At 40.3% G+C, this 25,431-nt stretch overlaps 1 protein-coding gene across 2 annotated transcripts in view; it reads right to left on the reverse strand.

The window, feature by feature from the left end:
- Positions 1-2,363: 2,363 nt before the first annotated feature.
- The window catches only part of RAB28 (RAB28, member RAS oncogene family), a 101,637-nt gene continuing 78,569 nt past the window's right edge, over positions 2,364-25,431 (reverse strand). The window contains exons 5-8 of one of the 2 annotated variants that reach the window (XM_090035600.1): positions 13,953-14,056; positions 10,496-10,573; positions 5,073-5,175; positions 2,364-3,027 (exon numbers count right to left, since the gene is read on the reverse strand). In XM_090035600.1, coding sequence (XP_089891726.1) covers positions 5,086-5,175; positions 10,496-10,573; positions 13,953-14,056 — 272 coding nt within the window. In that variant the 3' untranslated portion in view covers positions 2,364-3,027; positions 5,073-5,085. The remainder of the gene's footprint in view (positions 3,028-5,072; positions 5,176-10,495; positions 10,574-13,952; positions 14,057-25,431) is intronic. The other variant, XM_090035599.1, reaches the window with a different exon arrangement.

Below are 25,431 nucleotides of genomic sequence, written 5' to 3' on the forward strand. Positions count from 1 at the left end.
CGTCCAGCCCAGCACTTCCAGGAGCGCCCCAGTGGCAGCAGTGGGGGCATGCCATGGTGACCCTCTCTGGGACTCTCCTGGAAGCTTAGGGCTGGGCATACAGGGGGGTCTGTGGTGATAACTGGGGACTGGAGGCATGTGCCTGATAGCTAATCAGGGATGGCCCAGCTCCACTGAAGGAAGGATTGGGAATGAGCCTTCCTTCTATGGACCGCTCATGTCCTTGCTGCCTGGCACAAGCTTCCAGGGCTGCCCAGCACATCTTGCCAGAGCTTGGCACCAACAGCTGCCAGCAAGACACAACAGGAAGCCTGGGAGGCTTGCACTGGGCAGCTGGGTCTGATCCTTCCCTCCTGTGGAGCACTCGTGTCCCTGTTGCCTAATGTACGCCTCCCAGGCTGCCTGGCATATCTTGCCAGAGTTCAGCACCAGTGGCAACTGGCAAAATGCGCTGGTCAAACCAAGAGGCTTGCACTAGGCAGCAGGGCCCAATCCTTGCTTATATGGAGTGCTCATGTCCCCGGTGCCCACTGCAAGTCCCTCCTTTCCCCCACCTGCCTGTGTCTGTGCTGGCTCAAGAGTGACAGTCCAAAGCACCCAGCAAATGCTGGTTTGTCTCTCTGTGAGGGAGGGCTAGTGGGGGGAAGCCCAAAGGCCCCTGGGATGCTGGCAAACAGTGATCTTGAGTCAGGAGGTGATCTGTACTGAAGTTCAATAAGCTGATTTAACTTAAATTGGTTAAGCTGACACTACATCAATCCAGGTCTATCTTAGACTGGGATCTGCCATTTTTAAGCCAGTCTATGTTCTCTAAACTTCTATTAAGTATGGACCAATGGTTTTTAACATTTTTTCATTCACCCGTAAAAGATTACGAGTGGAGACGTGGAAACGTTGAATGGAGGTGCAGACCCCTTTGAATTGTAAGTGTGGGTATTCACATACCTTTGATTGATCATTATCACTTTTTACAGACCCCGTAGACAGTCTGTGCACCCCTAGGGGTCCTTGGACCACATGTTGAAAACCACTGGTATAGACTGGTTTCCAGCAGCCTAAAGCAGAAAGAGTGTAATGTATGTTCTTGGAGTTGACTGGGATCTGGAATATACCTCAAAATGCTGAAGGAAATACCTGATGGTAGCACACTTGCAATTCTCCCTTGGAATTTCAGTACGCGTTGGATCAACAAAGGTACAGTAGCTGAAAGGAAAGCAGGTTCTCATATATGCATATATGCTCAGCCTTCTGCTACAGCCTTGCAAAAGTCTGGAACTGTCATTTTTCTCATTTCCCTCCTCTCTCTGTGACCTTCCCAACTCCCTTCTCATCTTGTCCTTCCTGGAACATTAGTAGTATATCCTTGCACTAATGAAGTGCAGTCTTCATTGCACTTGGAAAGGCTGTGGAAGATAACAGCTGTGTCCTGGGTACAGACAGGTGTAACAATTGTGTTGCTATCAAGGGATAATGTAAGCAATATCAGGTGTTACACTGTAGCTTTTCATAGATTTCATAGATTTCATAGACATTAGGGCTGGAAGGGACCTCGGGAGATCATCGAGTCCAGCCCCCTGCCCAAAGGGCAGGAAGTCAGCTGGGGTCATAGGATCCCAGCAAGATAAGCATCCAATTTACTCTTGTGTACAATTTATATCTTTGTGATTCTGTATGGATACAGAAGTTCAGCAGAAGTATTCCAACTTTAACTCTTGTGTCAGAGTTAGGGGTATTTAGCTTACTTCACTTCTATGGGATTAGGCAAATCTAAAGTTACAGTATAACAGCAGCTGTGTGCTTCCAAACAACAGCCCCTCTTTCCCTCTCTTTAGAGTGGCTGAAATATACATTTGTCCATACACTGTTCTTTGGGTTCCCCATTCAAATATGCCCAGAGATCACTGTATAACTGAAGAAACACTCTCTAGAAATATATGCTGTTCAAAAGTAGAGAGAAGAAATGTGCTAATCACAGACACGACAGGATTGAATGGCTTAACTTTCTGTTCACCTCTTACTCTCAACAAACCAGAAGTTCCACTGAAATTGGGTAGCAGGGAAAGGAAAAAAAAGTGTTTTCCAAACCCAATGCATCCTATCAAAGAGTGTAACATTACTGAGGGTTACTAACCAGCTGAAAATGACTGATCTTAATTGATCAATCAACACTTCCTAATGTGTGCTGAATACATCAGTCATCATCAACAGACCAAACTGCTGATTGAAGCTTATATATATTCATGAAAGCATATATGCATTTCGTCTAACATAAGAAAGGACATTGATATAGTAATAAAATGCACATCCGATACTAGTACCCTTCAAGCAGCAATGGGAACAAATTGAGACGTCAGAAATGCAAGTATTTTCATATTTCAGATTTATTTCAAGCATTGTTGCTTAATAGATACAGTTTATACATTTTTGCACTATATATAAACAATGGAACACTTTCCAAATTATTCCTAGATAAAATATATTACTGACTCAAAATGTTAATCTGACAATAGTTTCTCCAAGTTACATTTTGTTGAGCATCAATTCAGATCACAGAAAAGACAACAAAATGCTTTGGCAAGGAATCTTTCAGCAAAAATGTTGTTAAAACTATTTTGAATACAGGTATTCTAATTCAAATTTTACTGCAACATCAGTCAAATGGAGAACATGTTTGTACATAGTTATACTGCTTCAATGGAATATAATTCAGAGAAACAGAGATCTTAATTTTTCAAAGTGTGTGGTCCAACATTTGAATCTTTGCCAGTCAAAGAAACTGCCTGCTGCTTTTCAACACACAATGGTGTAGCAAGTTTTTGAAACCTCTAACTGCACTACAGCGATGGTCACTGTTAAAACAAAGTTCCTGGCAAGCCCTCGGCCTGTGCAAGGCTGGAAGGACTGCCAAAGGTATCAATACAAAGGAAAATATGTTCACTGAATTGCACACATTGAGCTTCTAGGAGGGTTAACAGTTCTTGTCACAGGCTCCTGACTGTAGTTGACAATATCTGCCTTCACCACCCGCTGTCATAAAAGAGAACACAATGATTATCAAGATATGAGAAGCAAACTGTGTTTGAAGTGCTGCTAAAACACTGAACATGGCAATTTCCTTAATGAATGTCTCCTTTCCTAGAAGACAGATAATTTACCAACATGTATGTTAGTACTAACAAAGAATAAATCAGTGAAACAGACATATTGTGTAGTATTCTTTCCCTGGTTTCATGCATCAAGACTTGTTAGGGGCTAATTATTATAAATACCAATTGCACAGATAGGCAAAATGCTTAAAGACCAAAATGAAGGAATATAAACACTAAATGTGCACAAATTGCATCTCCCCATATGACGTACTGCAAACACGTGTTTATTACACTGTTTATTTGAGGCTCAAAGATACGTCTGTTCTATTTAGGAAACTTGTGATTATAGAATGTGTTACTGGCTGACAGCCCCGTCACAATATCTTTGCAAAAATAAATTCTATAAAGAATAGATTCTATATTTGTACATTAAAATATACTTAAATTGTACCTGAAACAGTAACCTTTGAGCAGCATCCCATTCTAACTGGTCTGTGATATTTCTTGATATTGCTATTGACTGCTATTTTAGCCAGTTAGAACACATATGCAAAGATGTGTTCAAAGATTTTCAAAGTTTGGTAGCAAAGGGAGACCACTTATTTCCATATCTGGAACCATTCAGTGACCAAATGAGCCAACTATGTACTACTTTTAAATGTCAGCTTTTAAATGTCTTGTCAAAACATTTATATGCAATATTATATTATTAATATGGGTGTAGCGACAGAGCAGTTAAGCCAAGGGTGGGCAAAATATGGCCTGCAGGCTAGATCCAGTCCACCAAGGAATTTTAATCTGGCCCAGGTATGGGGGCAGCCCTGGCTATGGCATGTGCATTTGGTTCCACTGTCCCTGGGCACACTGTGGGGTTGGGCCAGCCTGGTAGCCAGACTCACTTCCTCACACTGCCCGCATCAGCAGCTTCCTCCAGCTGCCACTGTCAGTCTCTGTCACTCCCACAGGACCTGGCCCTGCTCTCCAGGCACCCTGGCCCATCTCCCCTGCACCCACTGCTGGGGGCACTGGACAGAGTGGGTGGGAAGAGTCTTCAGGGAGACCAGCCCGGGACCTATGTGGGCAAAGTGTGCTCGGCTGGACAGAGAGGCTGGAGCTGTGCGCAGGTGAGGAGTGGTGTTTGGGAACAGGAAGGGTGGGTGAGACCAGGGTTGGGATCAGGATCGTGGGGCCATGACAGCATGGGGCCAAAGCCTGGGGCTGAGCTGGCACCTGCAATGGGTGCCATTTCTACGAGCAGGGACATAAAGGGAATAGATTGTGGCTCTGCTCCAGGCCCTGGTCCCACCTCGTCACTGTCCCATGATCTTGATCCCATCCCTGGCCCTGCTGCAGCCCGTCCATCCCACTCCTGGATGTCACTCCCCATCTGCCCATGGCCCTCACCCAAATGAGCAAGTCCTGCCTGTGTTGATCTCCATGGAGATCCCAGGATTGCCAGGTGATGATAGCATGGGGTTGGGCTCTGGGGCAGAGCCACTTGGCGTTTTGGTGAGCTGCTGCAGGATTGGGGAAGATGTGGGGGTGGTGCTGACCTGGCTCATGACAGTTCACCAAAACTCCCCAAGTGGCTCGCTAGCCCAAATAACTATCCACCCCGGTAAGCCATCTTGCTACAGTTCTGGATGCATAAATTCAAGACCAGCTCTTAACTCATCAAATAGGCTGTCCCTAATTGACCCAACTGTAAATGGCAGTTTGTCATTCAAGCTAAGACAGAAAGAAAGCTAATGATAATAGGTACACCACTCCCTTGCATGCTGTGATAACCCAACAGCCCATTCAGTCAGGTGGACTTTTAACATTCAGCGTTGGAAATTCACTTTTTGTAACAGTTCTGAATTGATATGTAACATACTATTATAATATTTATGAAATGTACTATGCATTTAGAGTGATATTCAGTGTCATAATCACTACATCATAGGAAAGCAATGTAACTTTAAAAAATGCATTTTTTTTTACCGTAATACTTGGACTACTGTACTGAACAGACTTTACTTTGACAGTTGGTAGTGTTCTGTTGGTAATCTTCATGATACTTCACTATTTCTGCCCTGACAACATGCTGTCAACCACGAATCAGTATAACAGACAGAAAGCAAGGAGAATGAGAAACAAAAGAAAAGGAGAAAATGAAAAGACATCAATAGTTGAAAAAGAAGGAATGACCAGTGATAGCACAAAAGCAAACCAGTTGAACAAGAAGTATGTTTCTAGGCCCCCCTGCTAAAGAGAAATATATGTAGTAGATAGTTACATAGCTGGAGTCAAGAGTTGGTTCTTAGCTTTATCAATTATTAGTTTTCTAAAAACCAATGTGAAACTAATCAACAAGAGGTACGAATAAAAATGTATGAAATAGTAGTAGTGGCAGGATGAAAAAGAAAGAACTAAAAAGGAGAAAAAGATGACAAACTTTCTTTCTTTCTTTCAGTGTTTGTAGATCTGTCCTCTCTCTATCCACAATTGTACTAAAGCCACCCATGGATCATGCTCACTATATAATTACTGTAGTATCATTATTGGTCCAAAATAATAAAGTTAACACAAGCCTCATATCTAGGTGCTCTGAGTTTGTATGTTTGTTTTGCATGCAAAATTTTCTTAGTCATTTGTAAATCCTGAAGAGGTGTTTTTTCAGTGAAATGACTGGCACTTATACTTTGCAAAAGGAGACTCAGAAAAAGCATATTTGAATTTTATGGTAAACATCTAATGACATGAAATACATATTAAGCAACTGCCTTGAAAATTCTTTGCCAAATATTTACCTTTAATAAAAACAAAACCAAAAATCATCTCAACTTCCATTTTATAAAAATCAATGAAATATTTCAGAATAATATACAATGTTTTTGCTAAAGGGATAAAAATAATGTAAATATGTTCAAAAAACCCAGAAAGGCAATACCAAAGAAAAAATTTGCTTTGGAAATTGTATGGACGAAATCCACTACATTTCTTATATAATTCTTATCATTATATTATTTCTTTTTTAAATTCAAAATATTTTCCAGTTACAAATGATATACAGTTGAGGGGGATAAAAACATACATGCATACATACATACATATGAAACACTATTTAATATAGGTGGTAAGTATATACAAACACTGCTGGCTGAAGATAACCTTTGTAAATAAAGATTATATGTTATACAAGCAATAGTAATTGAACTGGGAGGTACAAGATCTAGATTTATTACCTGGTGATGTACTCTGCTAAAGGTTTAATTGATCAACTTCATATTATCTTATCTGGTAGACAACAGTCATGATTTAGTAAACTTCAGACCCAATGCTATCAAGGGAAAGGTTGCCAAATCCCATGTAAAGCACTGTAGGGGTTCAGCATTAAACAGTGTTATCTGACCTCACCAGACTTAATTTCTTCATACCAACATCCACGCTAAAGCCAAGGATAAGAAACCTTGCAATCAATAAGCAATTAATTGTTCCCCCAAATGTTGGTTTAAATCCCATCATGTAAACACAGCTAGGTTAGTGACCCATGTTTAAGTCACTTTGTGGCAGGAGACTGATTAACATAAATGACTTGGATTGTCTAAAAGAATTTCAGTAAAGGAAGGAGAAAAACACCACTGCAATAATTTTACTACTAGATTCACTCCTTTTGCATAAACATCATCCATTTTGATAATACCACTATCAAATCTGATAATAAGCTTCTGCCAAGTAGCAGAGCCTCAAGTTTCCTTATTTAGTACAGGTGCTCTGAATTCCACAACTTATTTAATTGCCAAACACTATATTGTACAGGACTGACACGAGCTCGAATTTGCTCAATTGGCATTTAATTAAAGTGAAAAATGTATATCCCTTATAAAAATGCTAACCCTTTCCAATGCCAAGAAACAAATTGTACCCCATGCAGTTTTTATACTACAATTGCAAGTAAAAAAAATTAAAAGAAAAACATTTTATTAGTTAAAGAGCCATTTCCTACATTTCAAAGGACCCTTGTGATTTAAATGAGTGAAAAATTAGAGGGCTGAAAATAAGTTAAAAAAAATGAAGTGTTCTTGTTTTGGAATTTCACCTTAAAACATACTCTTTTCCAATCACATGCAGGTATCTTCAGGGTTAGATAAGGAGGCAGTTTTGGTGCAAGAACAGACTTCAGAACAGATTAAATTAATAGAAATTTTGCTCTTGGCTTTAATGTGGCCAAGAACAACTGCCCTCATCACAAGTGTTTTTGCAGAATCACCAACCCTAAGTGTTCAAAAATTTAAAAGTCTGAACTAAATAATTCATTTGGGATTGTTGTTGTTTATCCTCTAACTTCACTCAAGTCACGTTTCCCAGGTTTTCTTTGCAAGCAAAATGTTTAAATATCCTTTTAAATGAAAGCTGTGATTCTCACGTATAAAATGAGGAGAGTTGAAAACAGTTTGTGTAAAAGATACCAATATTCACAATACTAAGTAACTAGCAATCTTGAAGAGATATGTTAATAGAACGCGTTTCCAATTACACTATTTCTCATGATACTATTTTGGTGTGAGTTCCTCACACAGATTTTTCACATTTGGGGTTTATGTGACCTCTATTATTGGATCTTAAAGTTATTACACAGACTAGACATAGTACATTTAAAAAATATCTGCTTTCTTCTGAGAGACAGAAAGATACTAAAACAGCTGTTCCACTCTCCTGCTTTTAACAACAGGACTCAGTAAGCATCCTTATGTATGTATGCAAGGAACTATGCCTTGTGGGTACTCCTTGGTGGAGAAAGGCTAAGGGACCTCACCCTCACAGAAATACACCCTTGCTGAGGCTTTAGGCAGTCAGTAGCAGTTTTTATCTGTTGCTCTTTGGCAGAAGCTACAATCATCAAGGCATTGACCGTCTGGACTTGGTCTGGCCACCTCGGGGGGAGGGGGGTGCTGTTCAAATTGGGGGTGGGGCAAACTGGAAATGTCGGTGGCAAAGCCAGAAGTGCCACTGGCGCTTCTCTTGGTGCCTCCACATTCTCAGGAAGGGCACTGGCCATTGCCCCCCACTCCCTGGCTGGCGAAGGCCAATTTCAGCGTGGGGCACATGCCCCCCCCCCCATTTCTGGCGCAAACACAACTTCCTGTCAATGGGTAGTTGTGTTGAGACTAGGCAGATGGGCTAGGGACAGACATTACACATTAACCAGTTTAACTGATCAGAAACTGGTTTAACCCTGTAACAGAACAGATATTCAGGGCACATAAACCAGTTTGAATATGGCTGAAACTGGTTTGAGATAAACCTGGCTGAAGGTACTAGCAGACTTAACTGATTTGGGGCAAATTGCTTTATGCGATGTCTGTCCCAGACCTATTCCTGGTTTAACTTAAATCAGAGCCCCCCCAGTTGTCCACCTGCTGGAAGCTGCATCGATGCCACAGCCCTGGGGAAGGTTGGGAGGGGTGGAACGATAACAGCTGAAAGTTTCTCAACCCTAGCACAGCTCCTCTGTTCAGCCCCAGCATGAGTATGGGCACAAGGAAAGTCCTCCATTTCCATGGGTCAGTTGCAGTGGCCTTGTGAGCCATATGTTACTGCTCTCTGCCTCACATGTATTTTCACAAGCAGTGCCATGAAATAAGGCATGTAGTAACTGAAGAACTGTGACGCAGTGAGTATTAAGCGACTTGTTTGGTTTTGGACAAGAAATTTGAGATATACAAAACAAATCTCACTTCTCCCAAGTCCTTGACCCAATCTATAGTCACAACATCTTTCTTTCTTGGAAGAGCCTAGTCTCATCTCTAGTTCCAGACAAGGCTGAAAGGGGATCTGGTGGCCATTTACAAACTCACTGGGGGGGGGGACCAGTGGAAACTGGGGGAGGCTCTGTTCCCTCAGGCACCACCAGGCGTTACTAGGAATAATGGCCACAAATTGTTAGAGAGAAGGTTCAGTCTGGACATCAGGAGGCATTATTTTACAGTTAGGGCTGCCAGGCTCTGGAATGGGCTCCCAAGGGAGGCGGTGCTCTCTCCTACCTTGGAGGTCTTCAAGAGGAGGCAGGATAGATATTTGGCTGGGGTTTTATGACCCCAGCACTTGTTCCTGCCCAGAACAGGGGGTCAGACCTGATGATCTGTTTAGGTCTCTTCCGACCCTTAGCACTATGAAACTATGCTTCTGGAAGATGCTGGCTCTCAACCAATATTAGTGGTCATTTTCCATTGTGTAACTAGGACAATTACAATTTTCCCTCTTACAAAATGTGTTTCTGATCATTTTTTTTGAGGATTTGAGAATGTTCTTTTTGACACTAAAAATGAAGATCTGAGACCAGGGCAGAGTCCCAATAACATTAGAGAGACAAATGCCAAGAGAATTTGAAAATAACTGATTTTCAATGTAATAAACTATCTCCACACATTCTGCAATGAAAGAAAATAGGAAGTGTCTTAATGAAAAATACCAGAAGGATACTGTACTAATATTTTCTACTTGCATGCATAATACAAATTCAGTTTTTAATGGATCTTCTGCTTGGCTTTTTCAGTGTGTATTGTAAACTATATTTTGCCTTTCCACTAGTTAAAATAAAATTTTCTAGCTAACCTCTTCAACATAAATTTTATATGCTGCTTTACAGAAACCCTTATTTTATATTATATATTTATTATGTATTTTAGTAAACTAAAGAGCAAGCTGTACATAAATGGGTTTCACTTAAATTTGGGGCTTATTTGGATTACTGCTATACATTAATCCCAATCAACCATCCAGAATTTTAAACAGTTGGCATAGGTTTATTTTGGTATTACAATAACACTTAAAAAACATGCATTACTATTCCAAAGTCATGATATTGTAAAGGTTACCTGTGTATTACAACCCTTATTTTTAAGAATTTATGAAAGCAGTTGTGTAAAAGCTTTTTGGATTTCACATGCAAGCCCTTCTGAATATACAACCTGAACTGAAAATGTTTAAACACCTGAATTTGAAAAACCAGAGTATTTTACTTAGAAGATTGACTTTTTAAATATTGCTGGTGCTTCTAAACAGTTTTCATTCATTAGTGTGAAGTATATACTTACACTAACCTAGGGTATATATAGATATGCACACATGTATGTTCCAATTCATATGTTATAGCTAAATTTAATTCCAAAGAAAGATAAAGGTCTTCAATTAATTTTCCCCTAATTTATCATGGCACAAATTCTGCAATTTTACCTTTTCTAATTATGGAATTATGGGGAATAAATACACAGGAAAGGTTGTAAAAACACACAACTGAATCAAATTTTGATGAAACATGAAATTTAGCTCACTTTGAAGGAAAATTTATTATTTGCTTGCATTTAGACTGTTTTAACAGTAAGCAAAACATCTATGAAAAAGCAATATATCAGGACAATCACCTGTGATTGTTCCATTTCTGCTTTGTTTAATTTGATGCCAAGGATTTCAGCAGCAATTCTTTGAAAGCACAGAAAGACCTACAAAAAAAAATCAATTTAAATAATTAAAAACAGACATGCTCAAAGTAGTTTTTAATACAGCAAGCCTTTCCCGAACTGTAAACAACATGTAAATATGTAAAAATTGGCCTGTGCAAAACTAATCTGAAAATAACTTCATCTGGTAAATGAATAAGGTTATTCACAAAAGTTCACTTGAAGTATATTTTACCAGAGCATTGTACCACTGAGACAAGTTTCTGAACTACAGGACAACAGGTTTTAGCATCTACATTTTGCAAGCACTAATGCATATGAGTAGTCAACATTTAAAGACAAGCATAAGCCAAAACATTTGGAAGACTGCGTCTTAAATTCAAAGAGGCTTTTAAGAAATGCCATTATCTGGTTAACAAACGCCTGGTTAAGAAGCATCTATGGTATGGGGTATCTAGTTTCTGAATCAGAACTGGGGCAGTAAACAAAAACAGGTAATACAGAAATAAAACCCCTGTAACAAAGAACAAAAGTTTGCCTTCTAGTCAGATATTTGGGCTGAGTCCACATTATGCACAGAACTAGTTAGAATATAACAAACAATAGCATCCATATTAGCCATGCTGAGCCAGTTCAAGAAACTTTGCATATCTGCACAGTATTCATACCAACAGAGCACATCTACATGACATGTTGACTCCAAAACAGACTAATTAGCTCCGCATTAAAACATCAGCATCTCCATGTGCAGCTCTATTAGGCCAGAGTAAACTAATTAACTTCATCAAAGGATAGTACTCCCAAATATAAGTACTATCCTGCAGCAAAGTACTTTAATCTGCCTCAATGCATGTGTAGACAGTGACCAGGCTGGCTGGGGCACAAGGGCGCTACAGTGCAGAGACTGCCTACCAGCTAGCCCCATACTGTAGCACCTTTGTGCTCAGGCCAGCCCCTCTGCTGCATGTTTTGTTGGGAGGGAGCAGCCCCAGGCTGGCAGACTGACATCAAGTCCCTTGCCAGGTGGGGCTGTGCCACCCCAGCTCAATGTACTGCGATCCCAGGCACACGTGTAAATGCTGCACCCAGAAGATAAACTGGCACGAACAGCACTGCAGTTTATTCAGGTGCATTAATTGCATGTGTAGATGCGCCCACAGTGGCCTAAACTACACCCCCTCTGAAGATCTACCCACAGCTCCAATACAGATCCCTAAATAATTGGGTTTTGGGAGACATCAGGCCAAAGGAGTCCATTTTGCAACATAGAGGATGAGACTTACATTCTTCCAATCTATTCAGCTTTGGTAAGGCCTCACTTTGAACAGCGTGTCTACTTTTGGGTACCATCCTTGAAGAAACATGTGGACAAATTGAAAAGAGTCCAGAGGAGAGGAATAAAAAGGATTAGAGAGCTAGAAAATATGATAAATATAAGGAAATATTGAAAGAGCTGTGATTACTAACTCTATGGAAGAGAAGACTAAGGAAGGAGTTGATAACAAGTTAACAGCCTTCATAAACAAAAAGGTTTGTTATAAAGAGGATGATGATCAATTATTCTCCATGTCCACTCAGGACAGGTAAAATAATGAAGGGGCTTAAACTGCAACAAGGAAAATTTAGGTTAGGTAACAGGAAGAACAGTCTAACTAGAAGGGTGGTTAAACACTGGAAGAGATTAGGTAGTAAGGTTGCAGAATCTTTTTAACTAAAAGTTTAAGTGCAGGTTAGACAAGCATTTGTCTGGGATAGTTTAGACAAAGATGATCCTGCCTTCAGCAGTATACTGGAATAGATGACCTCCTGAGATACCTTCCAGCCCTTTATGTTATGATTTAATCATATACTGTTGGGCAGTAACAAGAATACGTATTACAATATTTCAGTTGCTCTACACTGACTGAAAGAGTCAAAGCCAATTAGTTCAGTTTTAACCATACATAAAACTTTGACCAGATGATCTACTGATGTTCTTCAAGCCCTGCTTTCCTGTGATTCTATGGTGCATTACCGGACCCTACCAAAAGAATTAGTTGTTTCAGACAGTCTGTAGTTGCACTAACCCTAAGATGTTTAAAACTGACCTAGTCTAGCTTAGATACATTCACTAGGAAGAAGAGTTAGGAGCGGAGTGAAAGCTTTAATACTATCACTTAAGAGCAGATACTTGCACATACACCAGGGTAATGTATTCTTTTATGTTCAAGTTTTCTTACATGTTTGAGATGTCAATTAAAATGCATAATTAACTCTTATAATTCATAAATCAGTGACAAGTATACAGGTTCTTTCAAAAATGTTTAACAATATCATTTTTTTAAACTTTTAATTTGCTCATCACTGATATAGTGCATCACATCAACTCCAAAAGGAATCATTACCTATCTGAAAAAGAATGAATTATAGCATGGGTATACCATATAGAATATGACCAAGGATCTACACACAAAAAGCTTCATGTTTCAGACATTTTTTAAACATGTTTGGGCAAAGAGTCCATAGTTTATTTTTTATATACATATTAAAAAATGTCTGAAACATGAAGCTCTTTTGTGTGTAGATGTGACCAGGGTCTATGGCCAAATATAAAACCCTTGATAACTTGCATTATAATAAGAACACTGACAGACATCACATAATATCATTTATAAACCTTTTAAATTAATTTATGGCATCCGTTCATCAGCAAGTGGTAGTGGATATGAAATTAATAGTGGCATATTATTTTATGCCCTCTGGACAAGTATTTTAAAACATACATGACAAACTATTTTTTGTTATTCAATCATATAGATAGATACAAAATTATACACTAAATGCAATACAAAATTTACTAATTTAGTGAAATGTGACGTTTATTTAAATGTTTTTAATGCCCACTGACAAAGTTTTGTCACAAAAGCACGTAAATTTACTTTGCCTACTGTAGTCAATGAAACCAGAATGTATTTCTGTATCACTCAACCAGCCATACTTCCATTATGATTTATTTACTGAAAATGTGCTTTGCATCAAGACCTGAAGATCAGTAAGTTCAACTTTAAATGGACCACCAGGGGGAGCATGCCTCTTTGCTGGGGACCCTCTACTGAAAATTCAGAAAATGTGACCTCAAGCCTATTTACTTAGAGACTAATCAGCAGAGAGAAATCAGTTGGTTTACAGAGGAAGAGAGACAGCATAAAAGGGAGCCAGATCTTAAACTCTTTACAGATTAAAGTCAATAACTTATTTCAAACTACATGAGATTTCACAGTAATTAACAGAACAGTTTTAATATATTATATATTACACCAGAAAAAATCTAGGCATGTGTGGACTTCAGTAACTGAAATTCATTAATGACCTGATATTTGGAGACGGTAAAACTACTACATCATACCCTATAATTTAAAAAAATTATACTTGTCTTACTTACAGAATCGCCTGTCTTGGCTGACACAAAATGGCTACTGAAACCATTTTCCTGGCAAAATCGTTGCTGTTTGTCAGCTTTCACTGTTCGCATATGCTCCAAATCAACTGTAAGAAGGTTCAAAGAAATGGAGAAATTACTATAATGGATCCCATTAAAATTTAGATACCTGTCTAAACAGCTATTCATTTAAAATGCTTACAATAGATACAATATTTACTTTCACACAAATATATGAATGACAACCTTGAGCTTTTATAATTACCTGCTAAATGAGAAATAACCTATTATATAAAATGTGTTTTTATGCACCCAACATAAATTACAACAAACACTGATCTGTCAAATGCAATAAATGCAACTGAAAAATTAAGACTCTGTTCCACTACAGATACACATGTGCACCTCTGACTGACTCTCTAGGAGCCATATGGGGGAGACTGAGGGCAGAACCAAGCTCCAACGTTCTGCTTGCAAAAACTTGCACTTGGAAGATTCTAATATTATTCAAATGCCGCTACAAAATAAAAGTAAGAACCTAGAGAATATGTCTGCCTCTATGTATTTTTTCCAAGTTAAAAAAAGAATGTGTTTTAAAGAATTTTAATACAGAACAGTGCAGCAAAAGTATCCATTACATTAAAACAACCACTAGAATTGCACTAAATCAATACTGACATTCCATTATTTGCAATCAGATTTTTCAGTTCCACAAAGCTAAATTTCATAAAAAGTGTTATTAAAAATGTAAAATGCATATTTTTAGAGCAAGATGCATTACTTTCATTTTTACCATTTTATGCCCATTAGAAATCAGGCAAAGGTTTTAAACAATATGTTTCATTGAAAAGCGCTCATTGCTTAAAACACAACATGGAACTCAAGTCTTGTACAGGTTTTATTGTGTACATTCCAATTTCTCCAAATCTGATCCTAAGGTAACTGGAAGCTATATTGAACAGTTTCTCTTTTTATTGCATTACAGTGCCTATAAGGGTGTTGACTCAATGCCGTCAAATTATAAGGCAAATATATTCACAAGGATTTAAGGACAACTAGGCTCTTTGAGTCAATACAGGAAAAAAAAACTTAAACTGATTTCCTGAGGAAGGGACCCAACTGACTTGTAAAAACCTGTAAATTTGCAAATCTAGTAAGTCTGCATAATAGTGTCATTTGATTATCAGCTGAAAAAATGTTCTCATACTACATAAAAGGCTTTATTTAAAAATGATATTGGAGGTCTTTAATTTGTAGGCTCTGGAGATTTTCTCTAGGAGATTTTTGGTCTAACAGGGGATTCCTATACACCATTTATACTGCTTACCTTGGTTAATGTGGAGCTTTTTGCCACATGTTGCTGTTCCTTACACATCAGTGAGGCCTTGTTTACAAGAACAGGCCTAAAATCGTCCAGCTACCACAGGCATTAATTTGTGGAAGACTAAAATACTAAGCTATTAACACTAATGTTTATAGTACTGCTTTTTCATAATATTGAAGCTAGAATACTTATTTAACAAAAATAATAGGAACAAATACAGTTACTAAGCTCCAGCTTAATTCAATGACCATTTAAAAAAAAAACCAGACAGTTAATGTAGCAGTTACTTGATTTTTTGCTCTTGAAAATAACATCTATTACAAGGAGTGGTCTGAGCCAAGTTGTCTTTTAAGCAGAAAACACAGAATACTTTCTATGTTAAATTATTTTTAGTCTTCACATATTAGGTTTAATGTGAGGCTGGAAAAAAACAACATGCTGGAGAACTGTTTGAGGGGAAGAATTATTTTTTTATTCAACATTAATGGGACAAGCTTTAGAAGGGCCTCAAACCCAGACTCTAATTTTATTTTATTATATTTCTTTAAATTTATTAAAAGTGCATATCCAAACTCTTGACACCTGTACAAATAATGAATGCACAAGTAAAAAAAATTTTTTAGAGCAAAGGACACTGCTGCTGATGCCATTTAACATAACAGCTCTCCTAACAGAACAATATGCCAACATTATAGTAAAGATTCCTTCCGCCAGCAACAATACCCAACAAGTGACACCAGAACACCCTTGACCTCGCTCCCAGAAAAACACACCAGGGAATACAGGAACATTCCAACATGCTTAGAATAAAGAAAAGAATTCCAAAATCCAGAGGCCTTCCCAAAAAATACCTGGTAGGTACCCTTTCTCCATTTTAAACTAGGAAACAATCAGTTCAAGCAGTTCCACTAACCATATGGTATTATGATATTATCCAGGAGATATAATCACAGAAAGTTAGGGTGGGAAGGGACGCCAGGAGGCCATCTGGCCCAAGCCCCTGCTCAAAGCAGGACTATCCTCAACTAGATCATTTCAGCCAGGGCTCTGTCAAGCCAGGCCATAAAAAACTGCAAGAAGGGAGATTCCACCACCTCTCTGGGTAACCTGTTGCAGTGTTTCACCACTCTCCTAGTGAGAAAGTTTTTTCCTAATATCCAATCTAAACTTCCCTTGCTGCAACTTGAGACCATTACTCCATGTTCCTTCAGGTAAGCCATGGCCAACATCATTCATGCCACAATTCAGCATTGGTTTTCACTTATGGCATGTACAGACATTTGTTCTCACAGGATAAACTCTTCTGGGAGTGATTTCATTCCTAGTTATTCAGGAGAAACTGTATGTCTGTTTAAGTCCTTAGTTTCAGCAAGGAATTTAAGCTGCTGGGTAAGGGCTTAAAGGACCTGACCCATAACGTTTTTTAAGAGATGAGTAACTTAAGTACACATATAGTTCTACTTCACCAACACCTTAAATTCCCTGTTGAAAGCTTGAGAAAGTCAATAAAACCTTAGAGAAAGAGATACATAACCCAGTTATGATCTAACATAAGACCTGCATAATGTGGAGATTTAGATACTAAGCACCTCTAACCCTAACACAAAACAATGAGCAAATATAATCTGTGTCACAGTTTAGTAAAATCTGTGCAGAACGTGAAGAAGGTATGGAAATGGGTAAAAGAAACAATGGGATTCACCTGCAAGACTGTAACAGAAAGAACAAACTGGAAAGCAGTGCCTGTAGGGAGATGAGTAATAGGACAACCTGAGCAACAGTTAAGGCAATGCAAGTAATTTAGCTACAACAACTTTACTTCTTCCATTTTTCACTATGTAACAAGACTATTATTATTCTTTTTTTTTTAAAGTCCTTTAGCAGATACTGTCTCATTTCTTATGCAAAATCCAGAAATGAAGATGCATTAGAGATTCCAATATTTTCAAAGCAGGATATCCAGTAATAAGTTTAGTATACTTCATCATTTCCTGAGCACATATTTAAACATTTCTACATTTGACTGTTGTGCCAGAAGCCTGGAACCAAAATCATGCTATTGCAAATCTTTATCTCCCTCATACATCAAGGGTGCTTGTTGTATTTTCCATTTGCCTTGCAAGTGAAAAACTGTTGATCTGAGAAAGCTGCCAGCAATATGGATAAGTGTACTATAGCAATGCTGATCTTGCCATTGGATATACATTCAAAGCTATTTTGTAGTATCAAATATTCAAAAAAGGCCATACATTCTGATGTTTAGGAACCCTCAATAAACCCCAATTAAGAACAGATTATCCTTGTATATCAGATCTACAAGTCTTCATCCATCTCTGTTTCTCTCTGGCACTGAAATTTTTTGTATATTTCATGAACCTATCATCCACCAATGTGAAGATTAAATTAATCCAGGCAGCAAAAAAACCTAGAAAGTGCAAGCAATGAAAAAAAGTTAGTGCAGAGCAGGCAGGGAAAATGGACATCATTTTATTTGTTTCATTCAAAGTGAACAGTTATTCTAAGAAAAGAACAGATTCTTAAAACTATAAAATGTTAATTTCAAAATAATTCATTCAATTATATATTTCACTCTGATCATTAGACCTTAGGCAGGATGAATTATTTCTTCATATTCTGTCGCAGCCTATGCCTATCAGTTAAAAATATATGGATGAAATGACTGTTCCATTATAAAAAATACAAATGACATAAAATTACTTCAAGTGCTTTGATTCCATAAACAAGCTGAGAATTTATGACAGTCATTGACTTCTACAGAAATTAGACATCACTAATTCACTGTACAGACCGTTTCCAGTCATTGTGGTCCAGCGTAGAAACCAAAATAACAGTCAATAATGCAAATCACTTCATCTGCATGAAGGCACTCCTGAATAATAACAACATAAAAGCTGCAAAATTCTGAAACAGCAATTTCTAGGGTGCCAACTTTGACTGAATCAACTGGCAACTTTAGTTATTGTACAATGGGAGAATGAAGAAGGAACAAGCCCATTTAAACATGGAATAAAGTACTTACATTTAAGTGTGTTTTAAATGTTGTCATTAAAAACAGATACTCACGAAGTTGCTGATTAACAAGATGGGAGAAAAAGCCTCAGCCATATTAAAACACATTACTCCAAAGTCCCAGCTGTTTCCTAATTTAGGGAGTACCTAGATTAAAATAAAGTTGCGTGCCCCTACATAGCATAGAGATAGGCCAATTAATTAAAATACTTTCTTAAAATAAAAAACAGTGGAAATGATGCTCACAGCACCACTTTTATGCTTTTTTACTGCACCAGCACCACACTGCCTACCAAAAATCTATCTGATTTCAATTGTCAGCTTTCTGAAAACTGTACAGTATTTTTGTTGTGTGTGTTCAGTGTCCAGGACAATAGGGTCATCACCCGTTGCTTGGGGCCTTAGATGCAACAGCAATACAAGTTAACAAAAATGATAAAAATGCCAAAAGATGGACAAATTAGAATGGATGGTCATTCCACATTTCCAGTTGCTGTATGAAACACAATATGGCAAAAACCATAGTGGCTCACTAGGTGCTGGTAAGTAGGGCTCACTTCCTTGCCTTGCCCACACTGGGCGCCTGGGCATGCAGGTGGCTGGGATGGTGGAAGTGGGGGAACCAGAGGTTTAAAGACTCCTTCCCCTCTTCAGCACATAAACACCTGGTTCAAGGTTGCACATTAAATGCCTTTGTCCACATGAGAGCTTAGAGCATCTACTCCATGACAGACTGGTCTTTGGGGGGCACCAGATCCCCAAAGGAGGGGGGGGAAGGTCCCCCCAGCAGTTGATCGTCAACCCAGCAGCAAAACCGGAAACCACTTCTGTTTTTGCAGCTGGGTTTCCAGGAGGTGCACATGCACCCATGTGCACCCCCTACACATCACGAATGGTCTAGTCCCTTCCTAAGGGTAGATGACAAACTGAGCAGTGGTGGTGATCATTATCCACCTGTTGCATAATCTCTTTGTGGTTAGAGCATTCACCCAGAAAGTGAAAGATCTGGAGTAAAATCCCTCCACTTGAGATACAAAGTCTTATTTCCTACATCCTGGAAGAGTACCCTAAACGTTATGCTAGACAAAAGGCAAAGGCAGCTTCCTCCTGAAGCTGGGTCAAATGGTCAGAAAAGGAAATACTAACAACAGGGAATAACTGATTAATTATGAATTTCCAATACTTTCTTAATTCAGAATCACCCCTCTGAATTACCAATACCACTTCCTGCAAGAGTCATATTCTCTTTGGAAGTTTACTGAGAAAGTTTTGAATTGGACTGATGCTGCTTATCTTCTTATAGTGCTTAGAAGTCTTAGATCACCTCTACGAAGTGCATGTAAAAGAGGAACTGTATCTAGCGAGTGAGCCACACAATCGTACCACCTGCCACCCTACATGTGCGTAGCAGGAGGCGTGATTGTGGGATCGTACATTAGATCCAATCGCACCATATTGCTAGCAAAGGGGGATCCCAGTCCTGGGCTGTCCCTGCACTGGCAACAAGCAGATGAAAAAACACACAATGGGTAATGAAGACCTGTCAATAGTAGAAATCAACCTACTGATGCTATGATAGGCTGGAGACAAGCCATGAAGGCTTCAGAAGGAAACATAACTGGCTAGTGCTTGATGCAATAAAGGGAAGCAAGTGGAATGATATAATAGAAAAGTGATCTTTGCAGGAGCTGCATCAATGGAGGAGGAGGGCTTTAAACTGGGTTTTCTAGGGGATCGAGACCAAAGCCCTGAGGGAAATGGGTGACCTGGAAATAGAGCAAGCAGGAAGGGCAACAGGGAGGTGTGCTCATTCCTCCTGAGAATCAGGCCAATCAACTAGTTACCTTAGGTGCCTGCACACAAATTCACGAAGCCTGGGAAACAAGCAGGAAGAATTGGAAGTTCTCGCAGTCATAGAAATATGTTGTGACTGGAGTAACAGAGACTTGGTGGGATAGCTTGCATGCCTGGAGCACTGTCATGGATGGGTATGAACTGTTCAGGGGAGAAGAGGAGGAGGAGTTACACTTGAAGTAAGAGAGTCATCTGATTGCTCAGAGGTCCAGTATGAAATCAGAGACTGACTTGTTGAAAGTCTCTGGGTTAGGGTCAAAGGAGAGAGCACCAAGGTTGATGTTGTGCTGTGTGTCTGCTATAGACCACCAGACTAGAAGGAAGTGGTGGATGAGGCTGTCTTCAAACAACTAGCAGAAGTTTCCCAATTCCAGACTCTGGTTCTCATGGGAGACATCAATCACTCTGACATCTGCTAAGAAAGCAATATAGCAGTGCACAGACAGTCTGGGAATTTTTTGGAGAGTGTTGGGGACAACTTCATGGTGCAAGTGCTGAAGCAGCCAACTTGGGGATGTGCTCTTCTTGACCTGATGCTCACAAACAGGGAAGAATTTGTGGGGAACGTACTAGCAGACAGCAACTTGGGCAGCAGTGACCATTAGATGATTGAGTTCAGGATCCTGAGGAAAGGAAGGATGGAAAGCAGCTGAGTAAGGACCCTGGACTTCAGAAAAGCAGACTTTGGGAACTCATGGGGGATCTCCTGGGAAATCAGGCTGAGGGAGAGGAGTCCAGAAGAGCTGGCTGTGCTTTAAGGAATCTTTACTGGGAGAGCAGGAAAAACCATCCCAGTGCACAAGACTAGCAAATATGACAAGACCAGCTTGGCTTAGCAGGGAATTCTTCAGAAAACTAAATCACAAAAAGAAAGCTTATAAGAGGTGGAAACTTGGACAAACAACTAAGGCAGAGTATAAGAGCACTGCTCAGGCATGCAGGGCTAAAGTCAGGAAGGCCAAAGCACAATTAGAGTTGCAGCTAGCAAAGGATATGAAGGGTAACCAGAAGGATTTCTACAAGTATGTCAGTGGCAAGATAAAGATAAGGGAAAGTGTGGGCCCCTTACTGAATGGCAGATGCAACCTCATGACAGAGGATGCAGAAGAGCCTGAAATGCTCAATGCCTTTTTCACCTCAGAATTCACAGGCAAGGTCAGCTCCTAGGCTACCGCATTGTGCAGCACAATTTGAGGAGGTGAGCAGCCAACAGTGGTGAACGAACAGGTTAGGGACTATTTAGAAATGTTGGATGTGTACAAGTCCATGGGGCTAGGTAGGATGCACCTGAGGATGCTGAAGGAGTTAGATGATGTGATTGCAGAGCTACTGGTCATCATCTTTGCAAATACTTGGCTATCAGGAGAGGTCCCAGATGACTGGAAAAAAGAAAACATAGTGCCCATATTTAAAAAAGGGAAAAAAGGAAGATCCAGGGGACTACAGACCAGTCAGCCTCACCTCAGTCCCTAGAAAAATCGTAAAGCAGATCCTCAAGAAATCCATTTCTAAGCATTTGGAGAGGAACGTCATTAGGAACAGTCCACATGGATTTACCAAGGGCAAGTCATGCCTGACCAACCTGATTGCCTTCTATGATTAGATAGATGACTGGTTCTGTGGATGTGGGGTGGCTAGCAGATATAGTATACTTTAATTTTAGCAAGGCTTTTGATATGGTCTAACACAACAATCTCATAGGAAAGCTAAGGAAATACAGGCTGGATAAGTATACTGTAAAATGGATAGAAAACTGGCTGTAACATCAGGTTCAGAGGGTAGTAATCAATGGCTCAATGTCTAGGTGGCACTTGGTATAAAGTGGAGTGCCTCAGGGGTCAGTCCTGGGGCTAGTTTTGTTCAGTATCTTCATCAATGATCTTCAAGATGGCATAGAGCAGTGTTTCTCAACTCATGAGCCACAAGAATATTTGAAAGGGTTGTGAGCAAGTCCCAGAAAAACATGGGAAAGCATGGGTTTTCCCTAGCAGGCTGGCATCATTCCAGCCTGCAAGGAGCTGCTTGGGGTGATTGGAGGCAGTAGGTGCACATGCATGCGTATGTGCACACATGCACACGGCTGGCATTCTCCTCCTCTCTCCAGCTTATGCTGGGGCTGGATTACCCTCCTGGTGCCCAGATGAGCCAGACCCACAGCAGCCACTGCTCTCCAGCCCAAGCGGGACTGGAGCAGCTGGAGGCCTCCATCTGATGGAGCTGGGGGTGGGGGTAGAGGGGTGCGGGGCGGAAGTACAGGGCATCAGCATGGCCTGTGGAGGCAAGGGACTGTGGACTAGGAGTGAGGGCACCAGCAGGGCCAGGGTACAGTGGCTTGGGAGTGAGGGGCACTGGCAGGGCTGGAGGGGCTGTGGGTCAGGAATGAGGGGCATTGGCAGGGCCAGAGGGCTGTGGCTTGGGAGTGAGTGGCATCAGCAGGGCCAGGGAGCTGTGGGTTAGGACTGGCCATTGATGTTAACAAATGGCTCCTGGTACAAAAAAGGTTGAGAACCAATGACAGAATGCACCCTCAGCAAGTGTGCGGATGACACCAAGCTGGGGGGATTAGTAGATACGCTGGAGGATAGGGGTAGGATTCAGAGTGACCTAGACAAATTGGAGCATTGGGCCAAAAGAAATCTCATGAGGTTCAACAAGGACAAGTGCAAAGCTCTGCACTTAGAAGGGAACAATTGCATGCACCAGTACAGGCTGGGGGCTGCCTGGCTGGGCAGCAGCTCTGCAAAAAAGGACCCGGGGGTTACAGCAGACAAACTGAATACGAGCCAGCAGTGTGCCCTTGTTGCCAAGAAGGCTAATGGCATACCAGGCTGCAGTAGTAGAACTGTTGCCAGCAGGGAAGTGATTATTCCCCGCTATTCACCATTGGCGAGGCCACAACTGGAGTCCTGTGTTCAGTTTTGGGGACCTCACTACAGAAAGGATGTGGGCAAATTGGAGAGAGTCCAGTGGGGGGCAACAAAAATGGTGAGGGGGCTGGAGCACATTATTTCTGAGGAGAGGCTGAGCGAACTGGGCTCATTTAGCCTAGAGAAGTGGAGACAGCGGATTTAATAGCAACCTTCAAATACCTGAAGGGGGATTTGAAAGAGGATGGAGCTAGACCAAGGGTTGTCAACCGGGGGTACCCATATTCCTTGGAGTACTTTAAAAGGTCCCAGGGGGTACATGTGGGCAGGCAGGCAGGGATAGAGTGCTGCCACCCTGTGCTGCTGCCTCACAGAATCAGGACTGGGGCAGAGCAAGGGCAGCGGCACTCCTTTGCGGGCCAAACAGGCGCTGCCCAGCCGGCCGTACACGGCGGGAAGCTTGCATGCGGACCTCTTCCTCCTGCTCCACAACCAGATGTTGCTACCCCCTCCAACCCCTCAACCAACTGCTGGGGGTACACTGCTCAAAAAAGGGTGAAAACCCCTGATGCTAGACTATTCTCAGTGGTGGTAGATGACAAAACAAGGAGCAATGGTGTCAAGTTGCAGCAATGGAAGTTTAGGTTAGGTATTAGGAAGAATTTTCTCACTAGGAGGGCAGTACAACACTGGAAAAGATTACCCAGAGGAGTGGTGGAATGTCCATCCTTGGAGATTTTCAAGACCCAGCTAGACAAAGCTTTTGCTGGGACAGTCTGGTTGGGGCTGGTCCTGCTTTAAGCGGGGGGCTGGACTAGATGACCTTCTGAGGTCCCTTCCAACCCTAATTTTCTATGATTCTATACCACATGGACCTCTCCCACCTCACTTCTACACTGCACTGCACTGCACTCCTGCCCCACATTGCCCTCGGCTCAATCTCAGCACCCCGGCCATGCCACACCATCCTGCCCCCCATGATCACGTAGAAACTGAAAGCTAGAGGATGGAGGGGAAACCCAGAGATTCTGGCTGCTGTTGCAGACAGAGCAATGAGGGAGGAACCATGGCTGCAAATCAATCTGCCAGCTGGACAGACCTGGTCTAGCTCACTGATTTTGATAACACAGATTGGCATTAGACTTGCTAATTTACCAAAGGTTAAGTTCAACAAATAAAAGCCTGACACCAACTTCCAACAGAAAATAAACTTGCCTCAAAAAATAAGACTTAGAAATAAAACGTGTTTACCTACAGATGCAACTACCTTGAAAGACTATTAAATGCAAAAAATATAAATCGGGCAATAAGTAAAATAATGTACACTGTGAAATATAGAGATAATCATTTGTCTCATGAATGGTCACCAAGTGCATGAAGATAATGAGCAACTGAGCAAGTTATGTATAATTCTTTTGGTTTACTACTTTTACATGGTTCTATGCCAAAAGAAGTTCACTTATCCTGGAATAATGTCCAAAGACCCCTATAAGGTCCTCCACTATATAGCTGTCAGCAACCCTTCATAAATGAATATGAAGTGCCAAAGAACAGCAGTTTTCTGGATAACAGACACAATAGATTTCATTTCTGTATATGAAGTTTTCCCCTGCAGTTGTCTCAAAACAGTAAAAGAGCAGAAAGAGAGCTCAGAGAGGCTAAGGGAATAAGCATTATGCTTGCACTGAGCGGCAAAAGAAGAGGAGAGCAGGTATAGCACAGAACAGGCAAGACCACTAACTGTGCTTAATACTTTGCTAGAGTTTACCTTGGACCTGCATATGATGTGTCTAATCTAGACAGCACCACTGTCACAGAGATTAGAATCTGACCCAAACCTATTTCCATACAACAATCACCCAAAAAGGTGTCATTATTTTTAAAACTATATACATCGATACATTAAAGACAGAATGCAAGAGCTTCCTCAAATGACTTCCCCAGGCTGAGTCATGTACTCTTAAGATTTTAAAATGTACAATTCCAACTACATTTTGAGGGAATCTGTCATTAGTGGTTAATTCTCTTATTTATAATTAACTTTTCCTAATCAATTGATATTATTTGATAAAAAATGGATTAGCTTTTAGAAATTCAATATGGACATTTTAACAATGTTATGCTTAAGTAGAATTTAGGTTAGTTTTCAAGCTATGAGTAAACATGCATAGTATTCTATAGCACTAAAATATATATTCTTTTATATAGTATGTTGTGGAAAATGAAATATCTTTCTGCAAAGTATTTGCAGCTGTTCATACAAGTTATAAAATTACATAATGTTTAAATAATGAGCTACCATGATTAGCCCACACAGACATGACAAGTAAAATGCTCTAATAATTTATTAATTTGATTTACATGTGCTTAAAATTATGTACATATTTTCTCTTCTAAAAATACTCCA

This window comes from Crocodylus siamensis, chromosome 2 (assembly GCF_052110815.1).
Source record: "Crocodylus siamensis isolate JL-2025a chromosome 2, ASM5211081v1, whole genome shotgun sequence".
Taxonomy (NCBI): Eukaryota; Metazoa; Chordata; order Crocodylia; family Crocodylidae; genus Crocodylus; species Crocodylus siamensis.